This window comes from Gobio gobio (assembly GCF_949357685.1).
Source record: "Gobio gobio genome assembly, chromosome: 22".
Classification (NCBI taxonomy): domain Eukaryota; kingdom Metazoa; phylum Chordata; class Actinopteri; order Cypriniformes; family Gobionidae; genus Gobio; species Gobio gobio.
The window spans coordinates 17,139,981-17,164,441 of NC_137118.1; the positions used below are offsets into that span (position 1 = coordinate 17,139,981).

Genomic DNA, 24,461 nt, shown 5'->3' on the forward strand with positions numbered 1-24,461 from the left:
TAAAAAGCCTTGTGTATGGTTTGGTGATTTGATAAAGCAGACTGCACAAAATGCATAGATGATAAAGCATAGGAAAACCATAAATTCTTATCCTGATTGCAAAGCAGCGTGCAGCAGAAGCGTCCAAGCAGGCAGATTGAAGTGAAGCTATGCTTAAGTAAGCCGCCCTGTTTGAGAGAAGCCAATTGAGAGCATAAGATCAGCTGAAACAGATCAGCTGAAAGAGGGGCGGAGTTAGAATTTCCCAATCAGCTGATAGCGGAGCTTGACTACGTGGCCTGCCAAATCTAACGCTGGCGCTTGATTTCATTCTTAAAAAAAGATGTTTGTTTAATTGACAAATTCCTGGTGAATATCCCACACAACACATTCAAAGAAGTAGCGGTTACCAACCACATAAAAAAAACGCACCATTGACCAAGAAATTCTCATAATGCACTGCCAATATTATGTCACTTATGTGTATATCTGGATATACTATACTTATTTCTAAAAATACTTACTGTATATACACTATATTGCCAAATTTTTAGGGACACCTGCCTTTAATGACATCCCATTCTTAATCCATAGGGTTTAACACGGAGTTGGAGTATAACAGCTTCAACTCTTCTGGGAAGGCTTTCCACAAGGTTAAGGAGTGTGTTTATGGGAATTTTTGACCATTCTTCTAGAAGCACATTTGCAAGGTCGGGAACTGATGTTGGACGAGAAGGCCTGGCTCTCAGTCTCTGTTCTAATTAATCCCAAAGGTGTTCTATCGGGTTGAGGTCATTACTCTGTGCAGGCCAGTCAAGTTCCTCCACACCAAACTCGCTCATCTATGTCTTTATGGACCGATGCTTTGTGCACTGGTGTGCAGTCATGTTGGAACAGGAAGTGACCATCTGTTCCCACAAAGCTGGGAGCATGAAATTGTCCAAAATGTCTTGGTATGCTGAAGCATTAAGAGTTCCTTTCACTGGAACTAAGGGGCCAAGTCCAACCCCTGAAAAACAACCCCACACCATAATCCTCCCTCCACCAAACTTTATACTTGGCACAATGCAGTCAGACAAGTACGTTCTCCTGGCAACCGACAAACCCAGACTCATCCATCGGGTTGCCAGACAGAGTAGCGTGATTAGTCACTCCAGGAACACGTCTACACTGCTCTAGAGTCCAGTAGCGGCGTGCTTTACACCACTGCATCCGACGCTTTGTATTGCACTTGGTTATGTAAGGCTTGGAATCGGATGCAACTACTCGGCCATGGAAACCCATTCCATGAAGCTCACTACGCACTGTTCTTGAGCTAATCTGAAGCAACCCATCACGGTACCACGCTTGAATTCACTGAGCTCCTGAGAGCGACCCATTCTTTCACAAATGTTTGTAGAATCAGTCTGCATGCCTAGCTGCTTGATTTTATACACCTGTGGCCATGGAAGTGATTGGAACACCTGAATTTAATGATTTGGAGGGCTGTCCCAATACTTTTGGCAATATAGTGTATAAAACTACAGATTTTTGGTCACTGAAAAAACATTTAGTAAAGTAAACAAAAGAAATGTGTCAACCAGGTTGAGTTCCACTGATTTAGTGTGATAAATATACAAATATTTAGTATAATGTTACAAGGACAAAAGAATATAATGCTTAATAGTTCAAGCAAATTCAAGACTACATGCAGAAAATCATCCACCCGGCGCAATGCAAGTGTCAGCCCGATGCAGTTATCATTTTCACGTCCAGCGCCTTATGACGTTCGTTTTTTACATTCAAAAACATCATAATGAATAAGTAATAGGCTATTTTCTGCCTTGGTTTTGAGGCTCTCTGAAAAACGCTCGGTTTTGATGGGCGTGCCGCACTGAAGACTTGGAAGTAAACGCCCACGGCTAGGATTGGATAAGATTTGCATATTTAATGAGCTTCAGCTCCCCTCAGTGCATGTGGGAATTGTTTTGAAAGCGTCTGGAGAAACGCTCACAGGGCTCGAAAAATATCTTTATCAAACAAACACAATGATTCAGCTCTCATCCACCCGCCATTGATTGGAATGTTATTTCTGTATTACTTGGCCGGCCCAATCATCAGTGAATAACCACGAACCGTACACGCGAGTGCGCGCAAGAAAGGAATGTTATTTCACTATAGCCAGCCGGCAGGCCGGTGATAGCCCGTCTGAAAAACGCATAGCCCCGGGACGTTGGGCTTTGCGAGCACTGCCTTTACAAGTCTGAGTCTGATCACGAATGAACTAATAACACCTCTAGCCTGTGACAGCGTGCCAAGGTATGTAATCAATAGACATCAAACGATCTGTAACAATGCAATACTAACAAAAAAAAACATGTTTTACTCACATAAGTGTGTTGCACCATTCCTGTCGGATCCAATATAGAAGGCACAGCATTGTGTTTTAATCTCAATATGTCTGCAAATCCAGTCTCGACCTGTCTCTTGTTTACAATCGATTCTGCAGTGAAATGAAGCGAACAAACGCGCAATGTCTTACGCACGTGAGCTGGAACCGGCATGTTTATTGCTGGGTAGCGACACGTTTAGCTCCACGAGTCGGTGGGCAGGGCTTGAGGTGGCGCTTCTGCATTCTATGACGTCAGTGGTCGACATATTCTAAGATCTCTCGTTTTCTGGGCCTGGTGTCAATAAAAGCTTTTCTTTGACTAACAAGGACGTTTTCAGCTCTGAAACTTACAGGATATTCTTATATTACGATGAACTTTTATATATCAAAGGCTCAAGGGAAAGTTGATTTCTCAATTCATCACCACTTTAAATAGCAAATGTACTCGCGCCCATCTGATCGCCCATCGGCATGCTGGTCTGAATACAAGGTGTGTTCAGGCACACTGCTCTATTTTTTGGCCCGTTGCTATTTTTAGGCAACTGAAAACGACTGAACCATTGACCAACAAAAACCTGGTCTAAAGTCAATAGTGCAGTATTTTTTGTGTTACTTAAAGGGGCTATATGCAACTTTTTCCCCAAAATAAACGTAACAATAGCCTTTTTATTTTACCATTTATGACTCAAACATCTCCTGATGAGCATACTGACACCTTGTCCGCTCACAGTGGGTGCACCTATAAGCCTGTATCCTATTTTTCCTATTTTCTGGCGGGTCGTTTTTTTCCTGCGCTGTCTGCGGATGTGACGTCACCACCGCTGCGAGAGCGAGCAGAAAATAAGAGCAGTTCTGTTTTTTGGCCACAGGTGTCAGTCGCGAGTTTAAATTTCAGAAAAAAACGCATATAGCCCCTTTAAAGGGCGCGTTAGTAATATGCGCACATAGGCTGGTGCACAAAGCATGCACACTCTGTTTTTTACACACACAGGGATGCGCATATTAAAAAGAAGAAATAAAAGGATTCCTCTCTCACAAATTCCGCCATTTAAATAGAGAATCTACCATGGTGCAAGCACAACTGGCTTTTAAAGGGAATGGGAAGTGAGACTCTGATTGGTTTATTGCACGTTACGCCCAAAACACACCCATGGCTCTTTAAGAGACTAGGTACAACTCTTTTTGACCATTGTTTTTTCCATCGCTAAACTAGCAAAAAGTGGATTCGGACACGCCCTAAGTGCAGCTGCGCCATGCGCTTCAGACCATGCCCTCAGATCATTAAAATAGGGCCCTATAAGTGTGAAACCGCAGTCCAGATAAGCCGAGAAACTAACTAGACAACCACCTCCCAGTGACTGCGCAAACAAAAACACACATCCAGCACAAGAACACATGGATGTAATGTGAGGACAGGGCGGGAATCTAAATAAACAGTCTCTGAGACAGAAACAAATGAGTGACAAGGAACACAGAGCCAGTTTCATTTCCTGGAGCAAGCCACCTGTCCTTGGCATAGAGAAAAAGAAAAGTTCTCTGCGTAAGAGCCATAAAGCCAGAATCAATATTGTTGCATTCTAAACTACATTCTTTTAACATTATTTAATAAAAAAAAGTAGCATAGAACCAAAATATCGAAAACCACCAAAACCAAGGCCACATGTACACTGTTACACAATTTTCACTGATACTTGGAAGAGGGCGGATTTTGTTGCATGCATGTCAACAACAAAAATACATTAGAGATCAGAGATTAGTTGTTTTTTTTTCATGCAATTTAGGTCACTTTCGAATGTGGTTCTAAATCTGCAACATCTGATATCTAGTCATCCTACACTTGTATGCGTATCCTATACCCCCATTTTCTGTCATTGTTACAGAACAAATAGATGAGGTCATCACTGGGAAGTTATATCATGTGAATCATGAAAGAAACTTAACACAGAAAATTACACATTTCACCTTTAAGGAACCGACTAGGTCTAGATGTGGAACGTGACACACTGACAACCTGATTATCCGGGTTGTTTTCTTGGTGGCTGAGAGAAGCTCATTAGTTTGCCAACAAAAGCTTTAAAAGCAGAGAGTGTGTGTGTGTGTGTGTGTGTGTGTGTGTGTGGTTGCAAGGTTAGTTATATCTCACTGCTGTTGCAGTTGAATGACTAGTGGAAAGAAATCCAGACCCTCTACAAAGGACATTTCCCTACCACATAGTAATTTATCAGTACATTAGCAACAACAGACTGGTAAGTGCCGTTACAGCAACGGGTTGTAATAAATAAACTTACAACATGAAGTCCTGCTCCCAGCATGGCTGGTCTCCCCGCACAGTGATGGTGGTACTCTTCACATTTTGAACTTTCAGCGTCACATAGGCGTTGAATTTATCTAGAAATAAAGCAGAAAATGCATGTTTATATACAGTTTTTTAATTAAAATATTTTTTGGGTGTTTTCAAAGTAATTGAATTGGATTGGTTTGGAACCCTAAGTATTTTAAGACCACGTCAAAGAACCAATGGCAACGCACTCACATCAGCTGTGTCTGGGACAAAAGGTTGCGTTTGAACACACCACAAAGACTACAGGTGAGGTGACTGCCAACTAGCATGTGCATTCTGAGCCTGCGTGTAAGGAAATAACGGTCTATATCAATAGTCTATATTCGTCAATCAAACATCTAGAACTGCAGATATACAAAACGTAAACAAAGCAGTGGCCCCGGTCATCCTCTCCTTAATACAGTGCAGTCGCCCTGTCCCATGTGCAGAAAAACACCCCCAAAGCATGATGCTACCACCCCCATGCTTCACAGTAGGGATGGTGTTCTTGAGATGGTACTCATCATTCTTCTTCCTCCAAACACGTTTAGTGGAATTATGACCAAAAAGTTATATTTTGTCTCATCTGACCACATGACGTTCTCCCACGACTCCTCTGGATCATCCAAATGGTCATTGGCAAACTTAAGACGGACCTGGACATGTGCTGGTTTAAGCAGGGGAACCTTCCGTGCCATGCATGATTTCAAACCATGACGTCTTAGTGTATTACCAACAGTAACCTTGGAAACCGTGATCCCAGCTCTTTTCAGGTCATTGACCAGCTCCTCCCGTGTAGTTCTGGGCTGATTTCTCACCTTTCTTAGGATAATTGAGACCCCACAAGGTGAGATCTTGCATGGAGCCCCAGTCCAAGGGAGATTGACAGTCATGTTTAGCTTCTTCCATTTTCTAATGATTCTTCCAATAGTGGACCTTTTTTCACCAAGCTGCTTGGCAATTTCCCCGTAGCCCTTTCCAGCCTTGTGGAGGTGTACAATTTTGTCTCTAGTGTCTTTGGACAGCTCTTTGGTCTTGGCCATGTTAGTAGTTGGATTCTTACTGATTGTATGGGGTGGACAGGTGTCTTTATGCAGCTAACGACCTCAAACAGGTGCATCTAATTTAGGATAATAAATGGAGTGGAGGTGGACATTTTAAAGGCAGACTAACAGGTCTTTGAGGGTCAGAATTCTAGCTGATAGACAGGTGTTCAAATACTTATTTGCAGCTGTATCATACAAATAAATAGTTAAAAAATCATATATTGTGATTTCTGGATTTTTTTTTTTAGATTATGTCTCACAGTGGACATGCACCTACGATGACAATTTCAGACCCCTCCATGATTTCTAAGTGGGAGAACTTGCAAATTAGCAGGGTGTTCAAATACTTATTTTCCTCACTGTATATATAAAAATTACAAGTAAAAATCTTCAGGTAAAATGGACCAAAGAAAATGATGAGGCATCCTGCACTCATGGTCGTGTCCATTTTTTGGTCCAATCAAATGCTCTCTAGAATGAGAATGCCCCTCCCCCTAATATCTAGCAATAACAAGTAGCAAATCATGTTTGCGCTGTTAAGTAAGCTAAAGGCTAATGGCTATTTAAAAAGAAAAAAGGATAAGGCATTTGATATGTCCCATATGGACACACGCACATGACATATAGGGGGAATTATTATTTTTTTTAATAAAATATGGCTACAATTGAACTAAAATGAGAGAACAAATTAGTATAACATGGCCACGACTTGACTAGAGTGAATTAGAATGAGGCCACGATTTAACTAAAATGGGGAAACGGAAAAATATCTATTTTTTTCCTGCATGGCATGTGCGGGGCTCTGTAGTTTGGTCCCACCTTCTTATTTCAAAACGTACATCAACATAGGAAAGGAACATGTTCAATTTCATGGGGTCTTTAAAAACAATCCCTCATAGTTTGCGCTACAGAAATGAATTATACCTCGAATATTCTGGCTATTTTGACTCCTAGAAACCACTAAAGCTAGCTGATAATCTAACAGAAACGTGCAAAAAAAAACTCTGTAGACCTAGTGGCTGTGGCAATTACTGCAAGCAAAGAAAAAAAGTTTTGCATGCTTCTAAAGTAAGAGTATTGACACATAAAAATAATGACTATGCGCATGCTGGTTGGTCAAGTTTGTCTGGGAATCCCAGAGCACATGTGGCAGTACTGTGACTAAATAAAGCCTGAGCAATAATGCTGTAGTGCTGAGTGAGAGTAAAGATTAGTGTGATTCCCCTCCCCCAACACCAATGAGAGACAGACAGAGCCCTGACCTCCATAATCTCACATCAGATCCTCAACAGAGCCGAAAAAGCATCACTTTAGCATCAGTTCTTTGGGATTTTTTGCCTCACATGGAATTTTATACCACAAAGCGAGAATTTATCGCTATTACCTGTAAAGATTTGAAACGTAATTGACCCCAGCCAAGTTTCTGGTTTCATTTGGTTTGCCTAATTTTATAATTAGCGAAGGAAAGCATTATTACAACCATTGCTCATACTTAAGCCTTCACATAGAGGGTCTGCAGGGGTCTTTACTGTGATATCATTTCCTGTTTTATGTGTTCTTCTGCATGCTTCTGAATGTTGGTAGCACCACATGACTTTGATTTGGCAGGAAAAAAACTCCATTTTTAATGAGCAGTTTTACTACAATATAATTGTTTTTTTCTAACAATCAATTATCAATAATTAAGCCTACTTAATTCTACTACTTTCTACTAAATTAACTACTTAAATGCAATTAAGGAGTTTGTTTTTCTTTGTTTATTATGATATCCGGACAGTTGCACACCCTGACATTTTTAAGTCTATGGTATATTCAAGTTGCATATTTAATGTATTCCCCAAAAAATGTGTGACATGTACAGTAATTGACTCAAGTAAAGCATGCATATAAAAAATATTTTCAAGTCAAATTCATGAGGACGGTTCTTTATACGCATGCAAACAAACATGCACACAAACACACGTACGCACTAGTGACGACTGCAGAAGGATTACTGAGACAGTGACATAACCAACACTTCATTTCCTGTTTGCCAGCGAGGGGGGCCGGTCAACACGTGCCCGATGATACACTCTGCCAGCGTGCCGCCCAGTGCTCTACTCCCACCCTAACAAACATCTAAAGATTCAGAGAGCTGACACAATATTATTGTGACGCATTACATGACACCTGCTATTTCAATGTGCCAAGATTGTCTGGAAAAGGGTAAAATAATGTTCAATTGTCTTATTGACCATTGTTGTTACCGGTCCATAACATTTTAGTCCAAGAAAATGGTCTTAAATCTGCATGATGCCCTTTTTTTCATAAGGATTTTACACAATTTATAAAAAATAAATAAAAAAACATTAAGATTTACATTCGTAATAATAATATTTAAAATAATAAAAATCTAGTAGTAATAATAATAAGAATAATAATTGCTGTTTATTATTATATTTTATTGTATTTAATTGTATTAATCACACTCCATTTTCATGTCAGTTGACAACACTAATAACGTATTGCATCCATCGCTTTTTTAAAGCACAACTGGATATCTTTGTGTCAATAGGTCTAGCTCATGAGAAGAGTGGAAGGGACGTCAGCTGTGCTTCACTGTGTTTGTTTCCTTGTTTCAAACGGTTTCCACAAAGACAAAGGACACACGAAAATGTAACACAAACCATCAGACACAGGGGTCAAAAATACCATTCAACCCATTGACAAAGATAGGAGACCTGCTAGAACGAGCAGCTGCTTGTACTGCTTTAGTACATGTTCCTTGTGTTATTTTGTATGACTCATTAGAGCATTCGGTTTTTCCAAATTAAAGTGCCCCTTTTATTCTTTTCCGGATATTACCTTTCATGTAGTGTGTAATATAGCTGTTTGTGAATATAAAAAGGTCTGCAAAGCATGGAAGATGAAAAAAAAGATACATTGTTCAAACTCAAGTATTTGAGTACTTTCTAGTAGTTTCAAGGTCACATATGCATATTTTGTATATATATATATATACATATATATACACATATATATATACATACATATGTATATATATATATATACATACATATGTATATGTATGTATGTATGTGTATATATATGTATGTATGTATGTATGTATATGTATGTATGTATGTATATGTATGTATGTATGTATGTATGTATGTATATGTATGTATGTATGTATGTATGTATATGTATGTATGTATGTATGTATGTATGTGTGTGTATATGTATGTGTGTGTGTGTGTGTGTGTGTGTGTGTGTGTGTGTGTGTGTGTGTGTGTGTGTGTGTGTGTGTGTGTGTGTGTGTGTGTGTGTGTGTGTGTGTGTGTGTGTGTGTGTGTGTGTGTGTGTGTGTGTGTGTGTGTGTGTGTGTGTGTGTGTGTGTGTGTGTGTGTGTGTGTGTGTGTGTGTGTGTGTGTGTGTGTGTGTGTGTGTGTGTGTGTGTGTGTGTGTGTGTGTGTGTGTGTGTGTGTGTATATATATATAAATACAAAGAGGGAAGATTTTGTTCTGGTCACGATGTTTTTAACTGAAAAAGCAGTGAACTGCCACTGAAATCCACTCTAAGCTTTGGCTCTCCAAACAGGTGGACACTGGGGTTGACAGGAACTAATCAGTGAACATCTCGAGAGACAAAACTATGACATTATGCATCACACCTGGGCGGATTAGCAAAGAGCTGCTTTTCATTCAGATGGCAATTACGGATTCAGCATGTCTCCTGATTATCCATTATGTCAGGTAGCGTAGGAGAGAGCGAGGTGGGGAAAAGCTACAGAAATGCATATCAAGTGAGTAAAATTGTAAACTGTAAATTTAAATCTAAATAATATTAGTCTCACATAGCCATACTTTTGACTATTAGGATAAAGTCTAGCCCAGATTTAAGCTTATTCTGGCCAAGAACCACCCACGTAGACAGGAAAGGTCTGTCTGACTGACATCAAAAGTAGCCAAACAGAGTTTATTTTGGTTTTATGTGGCTTTTAGCATCTGAAGGATTTTTGAATTGAAATATCTCACATCAGTGATGTCTTCAACCTGATGGGGGAAAAAAATGCATAAATTAGTGTAGACTTATAGAATTTCTGTACATTCAAAAGTGACATGGATATCTAGTTTATTTGCTACTAAGTGAACCAACAAAACTCTGAATATCCAACATAAATTTGAACAACATCTGCCTGAAGTTTCATGGGAACATGATGATTTTCTTCATGACTGCACCACGTCTCTATTCATTATTGACTCCAGTTGAGTTTTCCATTAAATTAGTTAAAGGTACCGTACAATCGAGATCTGACATTTCCGTTCCACAATCCTGATGAATCTTGTATGAGGTTTGGGATGGATTTGCAGTTTGTATATGCAGGATCACATGAGGGATTCCTGTAGGTGCGCAGTTTCTGAAGTTATGCTACGTCAACAAACAGTTTCTGCCGAATAGTGGTGGACTAAGGAAAAATACTTAAGTTATGGTTTATGTCGTTAGGAAATTAAAAAAAATTCACAGATACAAAATTCAACTGATGGTGTACGAGTCATTAATGCCTCCAGCATAGATGACAACGTATTTAATACATTTATTTTTTTTATCATTTATTTGATAAAAAAAATAAAAACAGTAAATATATAGTAAATGTGACAAATACATTTTTTAACGTATAAACATTTCTATGTATATTCCACTCTCTTATTTTATATAAGGTAATAAATAAACTGTAAGGATAATAATTCTGAATTATTGGTAAACGCTGATTAAAAGTTTCCTTTCTTGTTTACTTAATATACAACCCCAAATCAGAAAAAGTTGGGACAGTATGGAAAACGCAAAAAAAAAAAAAAAGAAGTGATTTCTAAATTTACTTTGACTTGTATTTCATTGCAGACACTATGAACTTGTCTGGTCAACTTCATGTCATTTGTAAATATGCATCCTTTCCTGTCATTCAGACCTGCAACACATTTAAAAAAAAGTTGGGACAGTAAAGCATTTACCACTTTGTAATGTTGCCATTCCTTTTCACAACACTTAAAAAGACGTTTAGGGACTGAAGACACCAAGTGATGAAGTGTTTCAGGTGTAATTTTGTCCCATTCTTCCAGCAAACAAGTCTTAAGGTGGGCAACAGTACGGGGTCTTCGTTGACGCATTTTGCACTTCAAAATGCGCCACACATTCTCTATTGGAGACAGGTCGGGACTGCAGGCAGGCCAGTCAAGTACCCGTACCCTCTTCCTCCGCAGCCAGGACTTTGTAATGTGTGCAGAATGTGGTTTTGCATTGTCTTGTTGAAATATGCATGGACGTCCCTGGAAAAGATGTCTTCTTGAAGGCAGCATATTATGCTCCAAAAATCTCTATGTACTTTTCAGCATTAATGGTGCCTTCACAGAAGTGCAAGTTAACTTTGCCAAGGGCACTGACACAACCCCATACCATGACAGACCCTGGCTTTTGGACTTGTTGCTGGTAACAGTCACGATGATCCTTTTCTTCTTTGGTCCGGAGCACACGGCATCCATTCCACCCAAAAAATACCAGAAATACTGATTCATCTGACCACAGTACACGTTTCCACTGTGTGATGGTCCATCCCAGATGCCTCCGAGCCCAGAGAAGTCAACGGCGCTTCTGGACACTGTTAACATAGGGCTTCCTTTTGGCACAGTACAGTTTTAACTGGCATTTGTGGATGTAACTACGTATTGTGGTACTTGACAAAGGTTTGCCAAAGTAGTCCTGAGCCCATGTGGTGATATCGCTTATAGATGAATGACGATTCATGATGCAGTGCCGCCTGAGGGATCGGAGATCACGGTTGTTCAGCTTAGGCTTGCGCCCTTGTCCTTTACGTACTGAAATTCCTCCAGATTCCTTGAATCTTTTAATTATGTTATGCACTGTTGAATGTGAAATATCCAAATCTCTTCCTCTTCCTAATTTTCTCACGTATTTGTTGGCAAACTGGCGATCCTCTGCCCATCTTTGCTCCTAAAGGATTAGACCTTTCTTGGATGCTGCTTTTGTACCAAATCATATTTACAATCACCTGTTGACATCACCTGTTTCAAATCACATCATTATTTAACAATTTTACCTCATTACTAGCCCTAAATTGCTCCTGTCCCAACTTTTTTTGAAATGTGTTGCAGGTCTGAATGACAGGAAATGAGGCATATTTACAAATGACATGAAGTTGACCAGACAAACATGAAATATTTTGTGTTCATATTGTCTGCAATGAAATACAAGTCAAAGTAAATTTAGAAATCACTTTTTTTTTTTTTTGTGTTTTCCATACTGTCCCAACTTTTTCTGATTTGGGGTTGTACATTCTCGCCTTAGTACTTCATACTTTGAAGCAGAACAGGACCATGTGTTGTGGAGCTGAGCAAGGCCGCTGGAGCGATTGTTAATGAGAGATGAATGCAACACACGCCCCGCGAGCAGCGGGACTTTTATTATGCCACAGTCGCCGGCGCCACTTCTGCTCTTCCGTTCATGAGTATGAGGTAACGCAGCTCTGTTTATCATATTAGATACATCTGAGTGCGTTGAAAATTATGTTATGACTTTACTCTGTGCGTTCGCTCGGTGGCTGCTATGACACTTGTTGCACACTGCAGTAAGAGTAAAGCGTTTCTGCAAAATAAAATCGGAAACCGAGGGTAACGCAGATATGACGCAATCGACAGGCGACTCCCTCACACGTAACAGTAAAAAAATATGGACTTCCGTATTGGCTTCAAGAGAAACTGCGGGAGGTTGCCGCTTGGTCCCGGCTCCTTGGTTAAAATAGCCATTTCTCACGATTTACAAATAGGAAACATTTGGGATATTGTAAGTACTCAACTGAACAGAATAACACTGGCCTAGTGGTTTTTGGATATCTTACTGAAACATTTATTACATAGTGCACCTTTACTAAAAGTTAACCTGTTTAGAATATAGTGATATGCATTTCAGAGCATTAAAAGGCAAGTTCCAAAAAAGCACTAAAATATGGCCCAAATAATCTTGCAACACAATCCAGCAATTTCTGTCTAATATAGGTCACACGCATTCACACAATTAGAGGCAGGACAAGCCTGGCTCTGGCTGAAACAATCTTAGTGGTTTTAGAGAGGTAAAGTAAACACTCTCAAGCGATGGAACACAAAAGAGCCACCTGTCACAGACAGACAGAGGCCGACGGGCCTATTCTCAAAAGACTGTTTACTCTCTGACACAATAGAGCCAGTGAAACAGTATTGCAGTCTGACATGTGCATGTTTGTTTAAGTGATGGCGCGGAGCGATTGGGACATTCAGGATCGGGTGTGATCTGAATTAAGAGTGCTCAAGGGTCTCAGAGGGAGTGAGCGGCCCGTCAGTTCAGATAAACCAGGTTTTTAGCGGGGGGTTTATTATCCCAATATACTTATTGTCCTCTAAATGTACCCAAACTTGATCTCAAATTGGCAAAAAATTCTGTGAAACAAAATTTATTTTGAAAAATGTCAGGGGTTTTTTTGTGTTTGTTTTGTTTACTGGTATTGGTGCCATTATTTAACGTATTTAACGCTGAAAAAGTTGACATGACTGTGATAGTTGCTGCGAAGAGATGCTGCAAAGAACAGACAGCGTGTGCTAGAAGGGAGATAATTTTCTCCACTTATGTTAAATTTAATTGAGATGCCAGAAGATGACATTATCCGAACATACTGTTTGCCAAATCACGTTATTTTTGAGGTGTCAGTAGATTACCTGCACCTAATTATATACGGCTTTGCAACCCCACGCTAATTTGTGCTGCTCTTGGTCAATTGCATTAGTCATAATTGGAAATGAGCTGCTGTGTCTGTGTTCTTTAATCTGTGCATTGTCAGTAGATCACCCGCAGAACTTTCTGATCCCATCTGCACTATTATGGGATTGCAGTCTCACAGTAATTTGCACTGTTTAGAGAATCTGACTCCAAGACATTTTTCAAAAACCTTTTCTTTTGGGTCCATAGAATGTGCAGGTATCCAAAACAAATCAACTTGTCACCGGGGTACCTCAGGGATCGATTTTTGGACCCTTCCTATTCTCCATATAGACAAAATTGCTGGGACCCATTAACGAGGTACAGTTTCTCCTACCATTGCTTGCTGATAACACACATTTCACCTGCAACACAACCTAGTGAAGAAGCTTCACGTCCTCCCGGTCATTCCAACAGTAAAGCACAATTTCACCATCCAACTACACTCCAAAAAATCTTTTGAGTCAATTTTTTGGGTTGTTTTTTCAACGTTTGGGTAGTTTTTGTGTTACCCAGTTCCTGGGTCAAACATAACATAACCCAGGGGGTGAGTTATTTATTGTAGGCTTTTTGTGACCTTTTCAGGGGAAAATAGTGCAGCTCTGTCATATTGGTGCATGTCTTCAGTAAAATACAGGTTTGTGTACATTTTAATCTATAAATTAATTATTGTGCTGTATATAGTTTAATTATATGCAAAGCAACATGCTGGAGCGTGATGCGAGTCGCCTAAACGAGTGTCGCGCCGGTATTTTTGCGTGATGGAAACACCTAATGCCTTGCATAAAATGTTTATAATTTTATTTTTTTTAAAATACAGAAATTAAGTTAAAATATGTTATCATGATTGTTTATGGACAGGTTATGGAGTCAGTCACAGCATATTTCGGCTACGAGTGAAATGCAGGGCGGCGGTCTAAAGTCAGAAGTTCCCCCGCTGAACATGATACAAGCTCTGGCACGAAATCCAGCACCATTACGGTGGAAACGGGACAGCGGAGACTGGATGATTACACTTGAATTAATTTTAAATGTTTCATTTTTACTTCTAATATTTGTTAAACGAGCTTAAATGTAGTTAATATGTTTTAAAAAACTATATCAAATATGCTATGCTGTCAAATATGATCTGATGATTTAAATCAATCCATAAACATTCATTCTTTTACGAAGTAAAAAATAAAAAATAAACTAGTATTATAGTAAAAACAAATCAACGATTACGCTGGGTTAAATAACTCAATTTGCTGGGTAAAATTAACCCAACATGTGCTCTGTCCTATATTTACCCAGTCCTTAGGGAAACTACCCAAATTGGGTTGTTTTTAACCCAGTGTTTTTTAGAGTGTAGGTTCATCAACAATAATCCAATCACGTTCGGCAAGGGTAATCTTTGATGACCAGCTGACCTTCAAAGACCACATTGCAACAACAGAACCATTATATAGGTTTGCACTGCACAACATCAGGAAGACCAGGCTCTTCCACTGCAACACTCTACGCACACCTTGGCAATAGAATCTCCTTTGGCTAGTACATTTTTTTGTTTAGTCGCCAGACTGAATACTTTATGATGTTATATTATACTTAAACTTATACTTATATACCACCAAATGTATCAATCTTTGTAAAATGGCACAGCTTTTTAAATATCTGAACGTACACGCTTAACATCAGTCAGAATTAGACTATGTTATGATATTATGATAATCAAGCACTATATAATGAGTACTTTAGTAATTAGAACTAAAATTGTTAGAAAGCATGTATTAATGCATATTTGTTATTTAACTGAACTTTGGACTGGTGGTGGTGCTTAAGATATTGTTGGTGTTTCTGTAAAAAAAAAGATAAGAGTAATTATATTATATTATTAAAAGATAATAATAATACTACTAATTCTACTACTAATAACAATATACAACGCACTAAGGATTGATGAGCTGCTGGGTTCATGAATATTAATCATGTTGATTTTGACAGGAAAATACAACAAAGAATATTGTTAACATGTCGCGCGTCGATTTTACGTGGTATTTAAGACTCTCTCGCACGCGCTCTCTCTCCCTCCCTCACGTGCATGTGTGTGTGAGAAACGCGCTCAGCAAAGCGACGGAGTTCTTCACACTAGAGTTCACGGTATGTCAGATGAGCTGATTTGAAATCGTATAGATCGCTTGACAAGAGCGAAACTCTCAAGCACTCATTCATAGTGTTCAGTGAGTAAAAATATATTTATGCTAAACTTATTCTTAGCATCTAACACACACACACACACACTGGCGAGTAAAATCTGAGACTTTATTAGCCAACGGCTAATGATAGATATTATTTAATCGCCCAGAGTGATGATTTACTCGCATATGCGAGTGTTTTACTCACATTGTAGAGGGTTGCACTATTAACCCGAACGCTCAAAATACTGGTTTGAGTAGGACAAACTTACATGAAACAAATTAGATCAGTTAAATTAACTGTTATGAGTATTTAGAACTTTTTTTCTCTTTTGAGTTCACAATCACAAAACTGACATATTTCAAGTAAACTTTCAAGTTTCATTGTTTTGAGTTGTATGAACTAATTTCCTTTGAATTTAGACTAACTTAAGTTTAACTGAAACTTATTTCCCAGCATGCTTTGCCCATGGCCCTCGAAAGGGAGAGTAAATGCTAAAAGTAAGTGTTATATTATGGTTTTTTTTGTGCAAGATTAATGGAAAGGGAGATTTAGAAGTGATTAATGTTGTTATGCTAATTTAGAAGAGTTTCTGTTAATGTGGGTTTTTGGCGCATGTTGCTTGGTTTGAGATCAGGTAAGTTACATGTTTTATGTTGCTGTACTTATTCAGTAAGTGCTATACCATGCACATATAGCAAAATAGCAAATTGGCAATTTCTGAATCAGTTTGTTATAGCTAGCAAAATATTTATGGAACTCAGTACTTCAAGTTAGGAGCAATTAACATGCATGACTTTATGTAACTGATTACCTCAATTTTTTTGAGTTGGCCCAACTTATTCAGGTTTACAGTGTAACTGAGCATTATTCCTCCCGGCTCTTGCCATTTCTAGCCTGGTCTACTGCAAAGCTCTTCTGGCTGGACTTCCAACATGTACAATCAAACCCCTACAAATGATCCAGAACACAGCAGCTAGACTGTTCTTCAATGAGTCGAGAGCCCACGTAGCACTCGGTTTATCTCTCTGCGCTGGCTTCCATCTGCGGCTCGCATCAAGTTCAAGACATTGGTCCTTGTCTACAGGACAGCCACGGCCTCTGTACCCTCCTACCTCCAGTCTTCTCTTATGAGTCTACATGCCCTTCAGGAGCCTGCAGTTGGTAACTTGGTAACTTGAGCGGTGCCTTGTGGTACCATATCAGAGAGGAACAAAATCACTCTTTTGTTCACCGTTCCTTGCTGGTGGAATGACCTTCCCAACACTATCCAGTAGGGATGCAACAATACAGTTAGTCCACGGTTCAATACATACCTCGGTTTTTAACCAAGGTTTTCGGTTCGGTTCGGTTCTGATGGCTTGTCACATCAGTTTTTTGTTATTCTATTCTTAGGCGACAGGAACAGCAAGAGGTTAAGGAGAAAAAATACCAATAGAAATAATAGGAGAATTGCAATACTCTTTCTTTATTTTACTTAAAAGAACTGAAAAACCTACCATAAACTTAAAACTTTACTTTAAAAAAAACCTTGTATTCCTAGTGTATTGTATAATATAAAATATATATATATATATATATAAAGATTTACACTGGCAGCTCAGAGCAGTACAGCAGCATTAAAGTATGAAATTGAATGAATGAATGTAAAAATAAAAATATAAAACTATAACTATAATAAAAATATACATTGATTCTTAGCTACTGTATTAGTTTTTCAGTCAAGAGCATTGAGTGATTTTCTCTTTGTCTTTTGTTAACATTAAAGGGATAGTTCATTCAAAAATGAAAATTCTGTCATCGAGAAATGAATACAGGTTTGAAACAATATTTGAGTGAGTAAATAATGACATAATTTTAGAGATGAACTGTCCCTTTAAGGAACGCGTGTTAACTTCTGCGCTGTTGTCTAATATACTGCATCTAATATACAGACACATGCGATTTTACTTTCACTTTAGACATAACCGACTGTGTTTATGTTAACCTTGTGTGTATTTGACAGTATTAGCGCAGTAAAACGACTATTTAGTCCAGACCAGTAATCACGTGTTTGACAGCCGTTTAGTGCGCGCGCTCCGAAAAGCGCATGTTAAAACCGCGCACGCGAATGAAACCGGCAAGGCTTTAAAGCGCATGCAAATAATGAACTTTCTTGATTGTGAATATCTATAGTGTTCTGTGAGTATAACTCTACCACTAACGTGTGATGTGAATGTATGTCGCGTTGTTCAGTATTGGGATGGAGGCAAATGATAGAATTTGTAGAAAAATAATTAATTAAATGCAAAACCGAGAAAACCGCAATTCACAAGCGCGTATTGAACCATGAATGGCGTACCGAACGGTTCAATATTATATTGAGAATTGTGGCATCCCTACTATCCAGACAGTCGAATCTCTGACAATATTCAAGAAACAGATGAAACCGTGCACTTAACAGCATCCTGCAGAAGAAGAAGAAAAAATCTATGCTTTCACTATTCCTTAATCACTCCCTGTTCTACCTTGTACTATTCTGAATGATGTCTGAAACTTTGCATTGCTGGCACTGCTCGTGTTTATTACCTCGCATGTTGTTTTCCTCATTTGAAAATCGCTTTGGATAAAACAACATCTGCTAAATGAATATATGTAAATGGAACAACATGAAGGTGAGTTAATGACAGAAGTTTCATTTTGAGGGAGAATCCTTTTTAAGAGTTAATTTTAGATCTAAACATTGCCCTAGGCATAGACCATTCAATTTGCATATAGGTTTAGCGCTTCAAACCTCCCTTAAAAACTCTAGCCAACATTCGTACCATGCAAATAACCACAGTGTGAGGAATCCTGTGACGTCCCATTACAATCCAAAAGCTTATTCAGACCAGTTTTGTTTCTGTAGATTATAATTTTCAGGATAACTCGGTACCAACACATTTCACCTTCCTGTCCAGGGACACAGTATTCTGGCTTATGGGATCCATGTGAAGGCCAGCAGTGTGGGGATTTGCAGATGAGGAGGGTGTGGGGATTTTGGGCTTAACCTACACTGATCTTACACACTAGCTCACAAGCTACAAGCCCTGGGACTCAGACAAGATGAATAACACAAGCGGAGAATCAATTATCAAATGAACCCCTGAACCTTCATGACTCCACAATGAAAGAAATCAAGGTTTCTTTCTCAAGAATATCATATAAATGACAAGTGAAAGCTGAGTGTTGTTGTATTAGGGTACATTGTGCAAAAAAGAGAAAGTGTAAAAACAAACAATATCACACTGTCTAAGAATCCCGAAACCAAGAAGATTTACATAAGATTTACATGGCCCAGAAAAAAACCAAATAGCGTTTTTACATAATTCTGCATTGCTAATTGCATTTAGAAGAACAGAAGTACATGTGAGAATAGGCTTACCTGGAGGTCCTTGGAGTTTGGCTTTCTTAACTGAAAGAAAAAGTAAAATAAAAATGGTCAGAAAGACATAATTACATTATTATCTCATTAAAAGAGTTACATATTGTACACTGGCACAAGTCTAAGTAAAAAACATTAATGGGATAGTCCATCCACTCAGTCCTATTTACTAACTCTTATCCTGGTGAAACCTGTATGACTGACTATGTCTTCAGGAGAACATAAAATAAGATATTTTGAAAAAATGTTGGTAACAGTTTTGGTGACCATTGACTTCTATTGTACGGACAAAAACACTGAGACATTTCTCAAAATATCTTCTTTTGTGCCCACAGAGGAAAGATAATCATGCTGTTTTGGAACAACATGAGGGTGAGTAAGTGAAAACAGAAGTTAAATTTTTTAGGCGAGTTATCCATATATGTAATTTTTTAGCAGCTAGAGGTCGCTTCTTCAAGACAAAGGCGTAGCTTGATGATGCCTTGATTTCACAGAGCTTTTATTATGCCGCAGATTACCGCTTTAAATTTTGATTTCATGGCAACTTTAGACACAACCTAAAGAACCTTAAAAAAAAGCATTTTGCAACAGAACTTACAATGCTGTTTTCTGGGCTAAATGTGCTCGTTGTATGTGCGTACGTATAATGTATTTTACATGAGAAAAATACTACTTTTTCTGGTCATGCTTATGAGGGATAATGCAGAACTGTTATGGGCTGAACCATACATCGAATTTTCATCGTCATCGCGATATGAACTCGCGCGATGAACACATCGCAACAGACAGCCTGACACGATGAATAAGGGAATACAGTTTATTACATGCGCCAATCTGAGTAACGTATTATGAACACTTGGATTAGCCTACTTCCACATTGAATTGCATTTTATAAGTGTAGGAATGCGGCCATCAAATCCTGCTTACTAAACATATATTATAAAATATTTAGCTAACGTCAAACGGGGCCAACGGCTCTTGGGCTAGTAAATCAGCGCATAGGAGAACATTATGCGCTGATTTACTAGCCCAAGAGCCGTTGCACGTCAACTAAGCAGGAGCACCTGCGGTGGTCGGCCAAAATACTTTTTTTTTTTTTAGTAGGCCTATGTGTTTTTTTACGTGAATATTATGACACGAGTGAAGCACAGTTTTATTTACAAAATAAATAATAGGTTCGCAGTTAAATGTTACATCACAGCCATGGAAACATATGGATTCATGCCGGTCGAGGCTTTATGTGGTGAGCCAAATTTAAGTTTGCTTGCGTTTTGCTATCTGGTCACACGATTTTCCCCGAATTTAACAATAGGCTTTCTCCATTTTATTCTACTGGACATGGAATCTCTTATTTATTTTCCCAGAATCCTCATTTACGTCTCTGACAGGGGATTAAACATTTCTTCCTTGTTTGATTTATTTAGGAGTAGGCTATATTCGCATCATTTACTGTGGTAAAGTAGAAAAGGTAGGACAGATACATTTTACTTCAAACTTTACTTTATTTAACACAGTTTGTGCTGCTATTAGACTTGGTTTTGTGAGATTTTGTGTATAGCGCATTTCATACACGCCGGAGATTTTTATTTTCGCTTTCTCTCACAGCGCATAATCAAACAAAGCCTACGTTCTTGACCCTGTGGAAGATAATTTCGTTCTTCACATTTTACTACAAGTAGCCGATCAGTTTTGGAACATCAGAAGAAAACATGAAGATATTAGAAAACGATGCTTCTTTCCTGCTCGTGTCATCCCTTTCAGCGCAAAGGCATATGACGCACGTCTGTGGGGAAATATAAACGATTTTTTTCTTTAACTAATATTTAACTTATATTATTTATATTTCGATTATTTACAGATATTTATTTAAATGTTTTACAGGCTGTAGTAGGCTATGTTGTTTCACTGACGGAAGTAGGCCTACTAAAATAAACACGCATGTTTGAGCCTTATATTTTTTATTTTCAAAATGTATATATATATATCTCAATTAAATAGCCTACATTTTGAAAATAAAAAATATAAACGAATAATATATTTAACGAATATATAACGAATTTATATATATAATAGGCCTATAGGCTAAAAATATATATTGGCCTAGGCGTGCGTGCGTGTGTATCCGCCACCGCCACTGCACAGTTGCACTGCCGTGTTATATTTCGTTCTCCATTCTCTTTTTTTCTTTAATATGAAATGCTGTTTGAATACATGTATTCCGTTACTGCCAACACTGAACACGACCTATTAAAGCACTAAGACATGGGAACAGTAGGCTATAGCTATATTCACATTTGAATATTTATCGCAAGTCATATCGTCATCGCAATATTAAACAATGTTATCGCACATCGCAGCTTTTCCTCATATCGTGCAGCCCTAGAACTGTTTTATCATATTAGATTATTAGAGTGTGTTGAAAGTTATGTTATGATGCTACTATGAGACATGTTGCACACTGCAGTAAGCTAGATCGATATTAGGCATGGTAAAACATTTAAACAATACGACTAACTGTGTTGAGCTATATAACAATGATTCGTTTTCTGTCGATAAATGTATCTAAACAGTTGCTCACATGTCAAATAAAACAAATAATATATTAAAGCGTCTTTGGTGTTTCCATGGTTTCTACAAAATATCGAGGGTAACGCCGGTATGATGTCATTGATAGGTGACGCATGGACACGATCCGTATCCTGATTAAAATCACTTATTTCTCTGGATTTAAACATTCGTGGGAACTTTTGGGATAAAGCAAGTACACAATTCAACTAAATATTTTTCTAGTGGTTTTTGGATATTTTAATCCAAAAATCTTACATATTGTGCCTTTAACTTTTGGCTTAACCCTCCAGCAGAGAAAAAACTTATGGCTGAGCCCAAGACAAGTGATGTGTTTTTTTTTGGATTTAAAAAGTAATTCTAAGCAAAAAAAAAAAAAAAAAAAAAAAACCCCACAGTGATTTCACTATTCCTTTAGATAGACATTATTTTCACATCTTGATTTGATACGTTATCTAAAGGCTGGCCCACACTAAAAGATTTTTTAAAATCTTATCTGATTAAAAATGTGAGACCACAAACATGACGATAAAAAAAGTCATAGATTTAACAGTTTTGTCCCTATAGTGTGTGGAGAGCCGTGATGTGACCATCAGCAGAGTCTCGACTGTGAACACGGGGAAATATCGCAAAATCTCGTGGTCAAACATGACTTTAGAGTAAACAAACATGACAGACAGCAGCCCAGAAGAAATGGAGATAATCGTGTTTAGACTGCTTTTACAGAATTTACGGGAGAAAAAGAAAAAGGTTTGGATATCATGTTATGCTTCTGTCTACTGTCAGCTCACTTTCTGTTTGGTTATCATTTCGTTCCATGTTACAATCTACAGAGTGAGTGTAAGTCCTCCTCTGGGTTCCCCCCACACAACAGGATTTCTGATCTTAAAGCTACACTGTGTGATATTTTCCCCCATCTAGTGGTGAAAAGGTATATGACCATCCAGTGAATTTTAGTTTCTGCTCCTCTCAATTCCGATTTCGTTTCAACTCCTACGGTGGCCAATTTAGTCCAAGATTAACATGGCTTCCAGTTCGACCTTGTCCACATTCGACACGGTGCCTGTGGGATATTCTGTGTGCAGTGGGATGGTTGGAACTCAACTGGCCTAATTATTCGACTAGAAAGAACTGCAGCTAATCCAGAGTGAACTTTGATGATAGTAATGTTTATTCAGTCATCCAATTGCAAGGCATAAACAGGTTTGCGTGGATATGTTGTACATAAATGTGGTTTCTGTGAGAGAACAAATAAGGATGGTAAATATACATACACAGTTAAGAACTGTATAACTATACTTATAAGTTACATTTGTATAATGTAACCGTGAACCAGAGCTTATTGTACCATATATAGGCGCTAAATGCAGCTGCATTAAAAGGAGCGGAGCTGCCGCTGCTAACAAGCGGTGTCGGATTACAAAAGTGTGTGCAGCTTTAGCACTGCAGTGCGTTCTGTATAACAATTGTTAATATGCCGATCAGACCTGATACATATTTCCATCAACATATAATTACAAGCAAATATTTTCTATAAATGAATAAACATTGTTGATAACAAAATAACTGAATGATTATTCAAATAGGTGAGCATTACGCTATTGTATGTTGACACAAAAATACTTCTGAGGTGACATCAACTGAATTACGTGATGACACACTCTGAAACACATCTACAATGACAATAACTATTATTACTTACGGAGTTATTAATGCACAGAAATACCACACAAGGATAAACAGACTTTTGAGGAATAAACAAGCCAGGAAAACTCCGTATAACTCTGTTACTGGAGCAGCTGAGATGAAAACTCTCTGCACATGCACCAGACAAGTCTGAACAATTTTCAATGGCACATGCGCGAGGCAGAGAATTTTGTACAGTGCCATCGAGTATTAAAACCGGTTAAAACGCGAAAGGCGAAGCTTGAATTTACGGGTATGTCCCTCTTTGGCTAATGTACTTTCAAGATGGAGGGGCAACATGGCGACCACCGTTAGATCCCATTACCTTATGTATTTTCAATGGCATATTATAAACTTACGAGAATACTTTATTACTTGAAAGAAGAAAATATACATTAATGAGCACATATATTTTTGAAAGAACTAAGTGTTTTTAGCTAAGAATAAACTAAAAAAGTTACACAGTGTAGCTTTAACCTTCGGATGAGACGTTAAACCGAGGTCCTGACTCTCTGTGGTCATTAAAAAGAGTAGGGGTGTAACCCTGTCATCTGGCCAAATTTGCCCATTGGCCCCTGTCCATCATGGCCTCCTAATCATCCCCATATACTGATTTGCTTCATCACTCGGTCTCCTCTCCACCATAAGCTGGTGTGTGGTGGGCGTTCTGGCGCAATATGGCTGCCATCGCATCATCTAGGTGGATGCGGCACATTGGTGGTGGTTGAGGAGATTCCCCCCTTCCATGTAAATGCGCTTTGAGTGCCTAGAAAAGCGCTATATAGATGTAACTAATTATTATTATTATTATTATCTTGTAGTGTGTGTGGGTGCCTTAAAAACCCCTTGTGGTGAATTTTTAATAAACATTTTTAATATGCTTTAAGACAAACCATGTGCAAACCAAAGACGCAGTTTGAAATCGCTGTTGTTCCATGCGTCACAAATATGTTGTAACCAATCCAGTCAAACATATCTGGCTTAATTAAACCACTATTTCCACTTGCCATTGTACAACGTTTACTACAGTAAAGTTGACCAAGTGGATCTCTGAGCTCATCTGAGTGTGTGGAGACGGGCTAGTTTGCATATTCATAGATCCATATATAGTAAATGAAGCAAGGGTGTAGAGT

The 24,461-nt window shown here is 38.4% G+C and overlaps 1 protein-coding gene across 4 annotated transcripts in view; it reads right to left on the reverse strand.

The window, feature by feature from the left end:
• unc13bb (unc-13 homolog Bb (C. elegans)) overlaps positions 1-24,461 on the reverse strand; it is a 124,685-nt gene that overhangs the window by 84,441 nt on the left and 15,783 nt on the right. For all 4 annotated transcript variants that reach the window (XM_079804879.1, XM_079804878.1, XM_079804880.1 and 1 more), the window contains exons 2-3: positions 19,078-19,107; positions 4,639-4,738 (exon numbers count right to left, since the gene is read on the reverse strand). In XM_079804879.1, coding sequence (XP_079661005.1) covers positions 4,639-4,738; positions 19,078-19,107 — 130 coding nt within the window. The remainder of the gene's footprint in view (positions 1-4,638; positions 4,739-19,077; positions 19,108-24,461) is intronic.